At 36.6% G+C, this 10,602-nt stretch overlaps 1 protein-coding gene across 5 annotated transcripts in view; it reads right to left on the bottom strand.

The window, feature by feature from the left end:
* OSBPL9 (oxysterol binding protein-like 9) overlaps positions 1-10,602 on the bottom strand; it is a 263,804-nt gene that overhangs the window by 41,412 nt on the left and 211,790 nt on the right. For 2 of the 5 annotated variants that reach the window (XM_006839758.1, XM_006839759.1), the window contains one exon: positions 2,465-2,503. The exons of the other annotated variants lie outside the window; for them this stretch is intronic. In XM_006839758.1, coding sequence (XP_006839821.1) covers positions 2,465-2,503 — 39 coding nt within the window. The remainder of the gene's footprint in view (positions 1-2,464; positions 2,504-10,602) is intronic. 5 annotated transcript variants of the gene reach the window in all.

The raw sequence follows: 10,602 nt of genomic DNA, 5'->3' as shown, positions 1-10,602 counted from the left end.
AAAAACCTTAAATTAAAAAAAAAAAAAAAAAAAAAAAAAGTACTCAATTTCCTTTTTTTTAAAAAAAAAGAAACATGAACTACTCTACACTTACATCATCCCTGGTCACTCAACTTCAAGGTAAAATGTCAAATTATATTCATATTGCTTTCAAAGTGAATATGGTGAGAATCTGAGAAATGCAAATAAGTCTCAATCCTAATCTGCTGTGATAATGCTAATAAAACCCATAGCTTTTATCTATAACATTATTATATATTACATGGATTTTTATTAGCATTTATTAGCATATATATACATATAGGAGTCCTGGTATGGGGCCAAAGTATAAGCATTCAACCTCAAGGTCAGTGGTTCCAACTCACCAGCTACTCCTTGGAAATGCTATATAGGGTTGGTATGAGTCAGAACTGACTCGATAGTACTTAACAGCAACAACATACATGTGTATATATATATATACATGTTATTAAGTGCCATCAAATTGGTTCTGACTCATAGTGAAGCTTTTTAGAGTTTCCAAAGCTTTAAATCTTTGCAGGAGCAAAAAGTCTCATCTTTCTCCAATAGGGTGGCTGGTGGGCTTGAACCACCAACCTTGTGGTTGGCAATCCAGTGCTTATTGTACAGAGCCATTTGCACTCTCCATAATATATGCATGTTGTTGCTTAAGTGCTGCTGAACTGATTCCAACTCAGTGACCCTGTATTCAGTTTCCGAGGAACAGTTGGGCTGGTGGGTTTGAACTGCTGACCTAATGGTTAACAGTACAGTACTTATTCTACAGCACCACACCAGGATTCCATTTATTAAGTTCTACATGCTCTGTTACAACAAACTTCTGAGGGAAAACTAATCACCTTTCTTTTCTAGATGAGGAAACTAAGACTCAGAAAGGTTAAGTAATTTGCCCAAGGTCACACAGTTAGTGAGTGGCAGAACTGTTATACCCAAACAGTCTGGATCCATGGCTTTATTATGAACAGTTCCTTTTCTTTCTTTAAAATAAGTGTGCTTCAGGAAAATACTATTGCCCTGAACAAATAAGTCAAATATATTTGTGTTCGTATATACAAACTTATAAGATGTTTTCAAACTTTTTTTCCATAATACCGTGGCACATTTTACTAAAATGGATTTTTTGCACAATAAAATGCCAATTGTGAAAATTATGAAATATAGAGAAAAGCATAAAGAAGAAAATATTACTTCAAATTTACTGCACAATATAAACATTGTAGACTTTTGGTTTATTGGTTTACTTTCAGACATTTTTCTATGTATAGGGTTTTGTGTTTTTTTTTTTCAAACTTGCTTCCTTAAATGTTACATATTTTTAAACACAATATAACTAATTTTTGCTCTAAGGGATAAAATAATTGCCAACATGACTCGTCTTAGGAATCTAGACATGCCAGACAACATATAAAGACTTTTCCCACAAGGCTTACAATCTTCAATGTGCCTCAGGCATTGATATCATATTTATATAACTGCAGTATACCACAATGGCTCATGCTTTGAACTCACTTTCAACAGAGAAATGCAAATTCCAATGTGCTTAATTCAAATGCTAAAACATTCCTCTTATCTCAGCTTTCTCAAGAATAATGCAAACCAGATAGATATTTAACTTTTGCTCATATTGATCTAAATGAAAAAATAACATGCCAATCTTTTCAAGTAATCATGAGATGGTCTTGAAGATTTAAGACGATGAATTCCAGGGGTCACAGTAAAATCTCAAGGTAAAAAAAGAGGTTGCCTTCCGCTTTGGAAATCCAGTGTGAACACAAGGGCCCTCAGTTTCCATAAAACTAGGGTAGTTGCTACTACAAAACTTCCAATTTTAACTTTAATTTCCAACTGGGAATGGCAACAATAAACTTTTCATTTTATAAGGTAATTGAAAAATGCCACAGGGAAAGGAAGAGGAAATAAGGAAACAGCTGTAAGTTAAAGAATTCATGTTGCAATTCATCTCAACAAAAGTGTATATACCACAGCAATAATGACAGCTAACACAATATACAAAGTCTAAAAATAAGACAAGGAAATAATAAGTCTAAAAACATTTAAAACAGATTAAGATACATTTCAATACTGCATAGCCCCCTTCAGCTTTCATCTGAGGAAAAAGAAGTTTGGCAAGAAATATAGCATTGTGAGTTATATGCCTTTAAGTTTTTATACCGTGATTCAAGTTAACACATGCAATATGATTCAATTTGATCAAACACTTAGAAAAATTTTAAGATTGGCATTTCCCCTCCAAGTGATTGCTGAAAGATGGTCAACTTTAGGAGCTCAAGGAAAATGGCAAGAGTCAAAAACAAAAAGCAGTGAGTAAGGTGAAAATAGGAATTTGTGTTGAAAAGTAAGTAGAAATTCAGCCTCTCTTGACATGGCTGGTTATAATGCTCTGCAGAAGTAAAAGGAAACAATAAGACTACATTAAACTTACTATAATTCCATCTGCGTGCTTCTCCGCATTACTCTGGTCCTTAAGGAAAAATGTTAGAAATATTAACTTCATTCTTTTATTTAAGTAACTCCTAGTGTACTTTCTTCCCTATAAAGAAAGTTTATTTTACGATTACACAGCAATTTCAGAACATTATTTTTCTATTTCCACTAAGATTTTAATTCTATTTGAACATTCCTAACAAATTTAATTCTATCACTAGCTATGTAACAATGAACACCAACATCATAGAAATTATGATTCTACATTATGTATTTAATTATGTTCATTGTGGGAATATACTACTGAACTGTACTGACTGGTGCCAATGATTAAAAGCAGATACACTAATTAAGGCTGTCACTGGAAAGCCACTGTCAATGAGTCGATTTCTCCTCATAGCGACACCAGAGGAGAGGAGAGCTACTTACTGCTCCTTAGGCTTTTCGAAACTAAATCTTTACAGAAGAAGACAGCCTCATCTTTCTCCTGTAGAATGACTGCTGGATTAGAACCACCGACATTGCGGTTAGCAGTTCAATGCTTAAACCCACTACATACACATCATCAGGGCTCCTTAATTTAGGATTAAAGGCTCAATACTTCTGTATTGAATTATTATAGTAAATTACGTTAACTCTTACTGTACTTTTAAGGTATGACAATCACATACCCTTAAGAACTCAGAATATGCACAATTTCATGTATTCTGACTGCTGGGCCCAGCATTCTACTCATACAAGTGTTCTGATTTTTGTTCCAGTAAACATAATCAACTTTATGGATGGAATGTGGATATAATGGCTAAATACTACCTTCCAGGTATTTTACATATACTAATTCATTTATTCCACCACCAACTCGATGAGGAAGGTACTATTATTATTATCCCTACTGGTAACGTAGCAGTTACAAATTGGGCGGAAAACCTCAAAGTCAGCAGCTCAAAACTACCAGCCGCTCCGCGGGAGAACAATGAGGCTTTCTGCTCCCGTAAAGATTTACAGCCTCGGAAACCCTGTACAGGGTCGCTACTGAGTCAGAAAACATAACCACCACCAACCAAATAAATACAGACAAATACACACACATTCCTGAAATTCAATCTAAAGGAACCCAAGACTCATTTTGTCTCTCCAGAGATTCTTTACTCCTTTTCCCGACTATTCATACAGGCCTGTCTTCTGCTCGAGGACTCACCAATACAAATGTTGTTGTTGTTAGGTATACTATGTAGGACTAAAATAAAGGTGTCAGATAGAACACAAAACATGATATCGTAAATATCTGCTGCATGCAATAGTTTTTTACACTTTAAACTAAAAATTAAAAAACAAAAGAAAAACCCAAGCCAAAGCAAAAGAGAAACCATGTGTACAAATATCATTGATTCTCTCAACCTTGTATTTTAAAGGACACTTCTCTAAAGAAGCGAACATAATTATAAGCAGTAGAAATAATTCATCTTTTAATATTGCATGAATATATTTAACTTTAAATAAAATTCTGAAGTTATTAGCTCCAGGCTATCTGAAGTTTTCAAGTTTTAATAGAAACCAGTCTTTGGTCTTGGTTTTAAACATAACACCCAAGTTATGTTTTATTTATCCACAACCTTTTCTGTCTTTAACTGCTATGCTTACTCAGAAATGTACATATTCAAAGGCTAATCAAAAGCAATTCAGACATCATTTTCTTAAAGCTGAGGAGGAAAGAGTTGACCTAGGAGGTCTGAGAAAGACCTACTTGCAAGGTTGGCTCTTGGATGACATCTGGGAAATAAATTATCAGAACTGATAGTGAAGCACTGGTATGGCACTGCAGGATAAGCACTTGCAAGGTCAGTGGTCAAAGCCCACTATCTCCTCCTTGGAAACCCTATACAGGGTCACTATCAGTTGGAACCAATTGTGCAGCACTTAAAAAGAAGAAGAATGGAGTAGCTCATTGTGTTCAAAGTGTGCTAACATTATGGCAAACATTATGCTGAACACCCACTTTTCTTCTGAAAGTTTGGGATCTTGGTAAGTGCTAAGGCAGAGGGTGCCTACTTGACAAGCCTCCAACAAAAACCTTAAATGCTAAATCGTTAAGGAGCTTCCCTCAGAGCCGACATTTCACACAAAACACAGTTCAATGCTGTTTTAAGATTTAAGCACATCCTGAAACTCTATTGGGAGAGGACTCTTAGAAATTAGTTACTCGCTGTCCTCTAGACGTCATCTCATGCGCTTTTTCCTTTGTTAATTTTGCTTTGGTATCCTACCACCATTATGAGTATAAGAAGAGGCTTCAAAGAATTCGTGGGAAAAAAATGAGAAGATTACGGAATTTTTCCACAAATGTTTTGAAGCCCCCTTGTGTGCTGTGTCCTGTGAGTCCTCCTATAGAATCACCAAACCTCCAGGTGGTCTTGAGAACTCCCAACACAGTGGCTATCCTAGAGAGTAACCACATTTTAAAATCTATATAATTATGTTGGGATTATCCTCTTCATTTGTATAATTGAGTAAACTATATACTTGTTGCTGTTAAGAGCTTTCGAGTTGATTCTGACTCATAGTGACCCTGTACAGGGTTTCCAAAGAGCAGCTGGTGGGTTTGAACTTCCAAACCTTGTAGTTTCGCAGTCCAGGGCTGATCTCCTACAGTGTCACACCAGGAGCCAACTATACATTTAGGATATACAAATTTCAGTAATTTTGAATACTGAATCAACTGAAAGTAAATGACTGAGAATTATGTAGCAGAAATTTAAAAAGTTTCTTATTTTACTTTTAGCTTCCCTTCTAATAATTTCTGAAGTTAATTAAAGTTTGCAAAAAAATTCTTATAAAGAATTATATAGATTTAGTAGATTAAATCTTTGTGAAAATGGTCCCAATCAGAAGGTGTATAGTTCATGCCCCCTCCCCTTGAACTTGAATGGGTCTTTGAGACTCTCTACCAGTATGGCTTAAGTGACTCCATGTGACTTCTGAGACTAGGTCACATAATATCACAAACTTTCACCTTGTTTTCACAGATTACTTGTTCTTGGAACCCAAGCACCATATTGTGAGAAAACACAAGAAGCCTGTAAGAGCACCATATAGACAGGAAACTTAGGACTCCAGCCCAACTTTCCAATCATGAGAGTGAGCCATCTTCAAAGTGGAATCTTCTACTATTACAGAACATTATGATAAAAGATTCCATAAAAGAATCCTAAAGGATGAAAATGCAGAATAGAATTTCAAATGCTCATGTCTAGAGTCAAAGAGGCTGGATGAACCCCTGAAACTACTGTCCTGAGATGAACTTTAAACCTTAAATCTTAAAACAGAACAATAGTTAAGCTTAACTAGTAAGAAAGAACATTATCCTCTTTTAAGAGCTATCATTATGGGATAAAAGTGACAATAGCAACTTGAAAGATTAGATAGGAACCATAGGGGACAGTGAGTTTATGGTAATAAGGGAGAAGCAACTCAAAAAGGAGGGTGGAAATGGTCGCACAACTCGAAGATTGTAATAACAGTCATTGAATTAAAAAAAAAAACAACCCAACTTACTGTCATCCAGTCAATTCTGCCTCACCGAAGACCTTACAGGATAGAGTAGAATCGCTCTACTCCATAATGTTTCCAAGTAAGCAAAGCTTTATGGGAGCAGACAACCTCATCTTTCTTATACTGTCAGTAAGTAATACCTGCATGTTGTTGTTAAGTGCTGTTAAGTCTGTTCTGACTCATAGCAACCCTGTATAGGGTTTCTGAGGAGCAGCTGATAGGTTTGAAGCACTGACATTGCAGTTCAAACCAATCTTGTTTTCCAGTGCATTATCCTGAAGCGCCACACCAGGACTCCTAAAGATGACTGAATTGGTGCATGTAAATACTCAACAACAAAATGTGGCCCAATCACAGCACACATGAGTGAGCAGGTTAATAGCGGTTGCTATTTTAAACCATTCATTTTTGGTGTGACTTGCTCATGCAGAAATAAATTACTGATAAGGAGCTCTGGTAGCGTAGTGGTTACGAATCGGGCTGCGAACCTTAAGGTCAGCGGTTCGAAACTACCAGCTGCTCCGTGGGAGAAAGATGAGGCTTTCTACTCCCGTAAAGATTTACACCCTCGGAAACCCTGTACAGGGTCGCTATGGGTCGGACCCGACTCAACGGCACTTAACAACAACAACAAAGTACATTACATTATCGAAGAAAACGATCATTTCCAATTTTGGTAAATTTAAAATCAATTATTAACATCAGACAATTTCTTTTTACCCCTCAAAATGTTCCCAATGAGTAGTACAGGCTATCTATAGGGTATGTAAAATTAGGGTTTATTATCTTTTTTACAGTTGTGGTCAAATTCAGAGAAACTCATAGGCTATGAAATACCTTCTTTATTCCCATCATGAACTTTTAGAACTTTGCTCTATTACATACACTCACCATCTTTCTATAAATATAAACTACAAGTTGCCTCTTTACCAGGGTCAGCTTAAGTAAAACCTCAAGTACTCTAAGACCAGAGAGTCAACTGAATTCAATGTGTATTTGTTAAGGAACCAAAGAAAGTATCTAATGCTACTTCCTATTTTAATAAAACTTTTTTTTTTTACACTGTTAAGTCCAATTCATAATACAATGGCTATTCTCTGCTTTGATGTACCAACATGTTTGAGATCCAGAAATATGATAGCGAACAAAAACTGCAAAGACTTTTTACCAGATTTACTGACTTTAATATTGTTTTAAACTATGCCTACACGAAGGTGTTAGCAAAGAATATTGAATATACCATGGACTGCTAAACAAAACTGTCTTGGAAGAAATATAGCCAGAATGTTTCTTAGAAGCAAGAGTAGCAAGATTTGATCTCATGTACTTTCGACATTATCAAAAGGGACCAGTCCCTACAGAAGAACACCATGCCTTGGTGAAGCAGTTACTGTTATGTGCCATCAAGTTGGTATGGACTTGTAGCACCCTATGTACAACAGAACAACACTGCCTGGTCCTGTGCCAACCTCACAATTGTTGCTATGCCCGAGTCTATTGCTGCTGCCACTATGCCAGTCCGTCTTGTTGGGGGTTGTCCTCATTTTTCTCCAACCCTCCACTTTACTAAACATGATTATCTTTCTCCAACGACTGGTCCTTCCTGATAATATGTCTGAAGTATGAGAGATAAAAGTCTGGCCATCCTGGTTTCCAAGGAGCACTCTGGCTATACGTTTTCCAACACAGATCTGTTTGTTCTTTCAGCAGTCCATGGTACTTTTAATTTTCTCCTCCACACCATAACTCAAATGCATCAATTCTTCTATGGTCTTCCTTATTCACTGTCCAACTTTCTCATACACATGAGGTTACTGAAAATACAATAGCTTGGGTCAGGCGCACCTTAGTCCTTAAACTGACATCTTTGCTCTTCAACACTTTAAGGAGGTCTTGTGCAGCAGATTTGCCTAATGCAATATGTCATTTGATTTCTTGACTGCTGCTTCCATGAGTGTTGATGGTTGATCTCAGCAAAAAGAAGTCTTTGACAATGTCAATCTTTTCTCCATTTATATGGATGTTGTTTATTGGTCCAGGGGTCAGGATTTTTATTTCTTGTCTGTCAGTTTGTTGTATTGTAGAGGCTTATGTGTTGCAGTGACTCTGAAAGCTATGCCACCAGTAGGGTCACCCACGGTGGCTAGGTTTCAGCTGAGCTTCCAGACAAAGACAGGCTAGGAAGAAGCAGACACGGACTACTTCTGAATATTTAGTCACTGAAGACCTTATGGTAGAGCATTAGCAAAAAAGACTGGCTGCAACAATAGGTTCAAAGTCAGCAACAGTTTTGAATTTAAAACGGTTCTAAGTGAAGTCCTAGTATGGAGCCATAAGGTAAGTACTGGACTGCTAACTGCTAAGTAGGTGGGTCAAACCCACCACTATGAGTGGTAATCCCCTTGATGGCACTTAATACACAAAACATATCCTCACCTTTATAATGAAGCAGAGTTGTTGTTCAGTGTTGATATTTCTAATTCATAAAGACCCTATATACAATAAAATGAATGAAACACTACCTGGTCCTGCCATATATCCACATTCTTTCCTATGTTTGAACCCATATTTGCATTTTGGGAGGCAAAATAGTCTAATGAAATGTCTCTTATTTGCTTACCCAGACAATTTCAAATTATATATAGCATGTGGTGATGAGGGACTATTTCTAATGCAAATGTAATTTGTTGTTGAAACCTTATACAGGGTTTCCTAGGAGCAGCTGGTGGGTTTGAACTGCTGGTCTTACGGTTAACAGTCCAGTGCTAACCTGTAATCTTATAGCACCACACACTGAGACTCAGTAATTACACATCAAGGTATACACACTCAAGAGAAATGAAAACATATACAAAAAGACTGTACGCCAATGTTCATATTAGCAGTACTTATGAAAGCCAACAAGTATAAACAAACTAAAAGTTTATCAACTGATGAGTGTATAAGCATACGTGTATATCCATATAATTAAATATTATTCAGAAAAAAAATAAATGATGTTCTGCTATATGGTAAAACATGAATAAATCTTGAATACAGTATGCTAAGTGAAAGAAGCCAGTCACCAAATACTACGTATTGTGTGATTCCAAACATCTGAATAGGAAAATTTAGAGACAGATAATTGGTGGCGAGAAGAATAGATGGAGGACATAAACGAGAGCTCTGTGAGTACATGGTTTCTTTATGGGGTGATGAAAATGTTCTAACATTAGATTGCGATAGCGGTTGTGTAACTCCATAAAAAACATTAAAATTCAATAAAGTGTACATTTTAAACGCATGAATGGTATGCAGACTGTATTAATAAAGCTAGTTTTTAAAGTTTGATGAGGAACTAATGAATACTGATGGAAAACAAAGTCTGTGCAGAAAATCTGTTCTAAGAAGAGCACTTGGGATCTGAGGGCAACTCAAAAATAAAATCTATTTTTCTAAGTATGCCCTGGTGGTACTGTGGATTAGGCACTGGATTGCTAACTGCAAGGATTCAACACAATTGGCAGTTCAAACACACCAGTTGCTCTGTGGGTGGAAGATGAGGCTGTCTGCTCCTATAAAGATTTAGTCTCAGAAATCCTATACAGGGTGGGTCATGATGAGTTGAAATTAACTCAATGGCAGTGGATCTGCGTTTTTAGGTTTCGGATGGCCAAACAACTCATAGTCTACAAGGATAATGAAGAACTGCATTGCCCAATGCAGTAGCTACTAGTCACGTGGACTACAGTTAAGTCCCTGGCTTACAGACAACTTGTACTTCCCCTTAAATGTTATGTAAACTTGCCCTCACTTTGAAAAGACTGAACCAGCCCAAATGTATATGTATTTTTTTACCATAAAAATTTTTCACTTGGTACCAAAAATCATAATCAAAGCATACCTTGTCTCTTTAAATTTAGTAGTTATTTGTAAAATGCAAATATACTTCAATGGTAGATCAGTCAAGCACATACAAAATTACACTAGAAGCTGTGGTATGTGGTCATAAAAATGTATCACGATGAAGTTCCCAGATCCCTCTGTACTGTCCACCTCCCACTTCCCTATAAGTGGGCTCCAATAGAGGAAGAGTGAGGTCTTCTGAGACAACAGTTCAGTCGACCTGAAAATCCCACAACCCAAGTGGTGCCCAAACTTTGCTGCACAAGCAATCACTTGGTACTTTTAAAAGTCCCATGCCTAGGTCATGCCCCATACCAATTACACCAGAATGGGGCTAGCACTTACATGAAATGTCTACAACAGGCAATGCATTGAGATAAAAGTTTTTTCGAGGTTCCCAGGGCTGGAGAAGGGGGAACTGGGGAGTTACTGAGAAAGGGGTACTGAGTTTTTATGTGGGATGATGAAAAAGTTTCAAAACCAGAGAGCTTGAAAACAACATTGTGAACGTAATTAATGTCAATGAATTTTACGTGTAAGAAGAATTAAATAGCAAATTTTATGTTATATCTAGGATAAATAAACTTGCTCAAGTGGTAGTGCTGGGGTTCAAACCCAGAGCCCATTATGTTAAACTGTTTCTCATTATTAATTAAAATCCCTACAGATTACCTATAATTTCCTAAAGATTAGTTTATAAAG

This window comes from Chrysochloris asiatica, unplaced genomic scaffold (genome assembly GCF_000296735.1).
Source record: "Chrysochloris asiatica unplaced genomic scaffold, ChrAsi1.0 scaffold00026, whole genome shotgun sequence".
Taxonomy (NCBI): Eukaryota; Metazoa; Chordata; class Mammalia; order Afrosoricida; family Chrysochloridae; genus Chrysochloris; species Chrysochloris asiatica.
The sequence above is the reverse complement of the archived record's forward strand: the minus strand, read 5'-3'. Positions and strand labels throughout refer to the sequence as shown.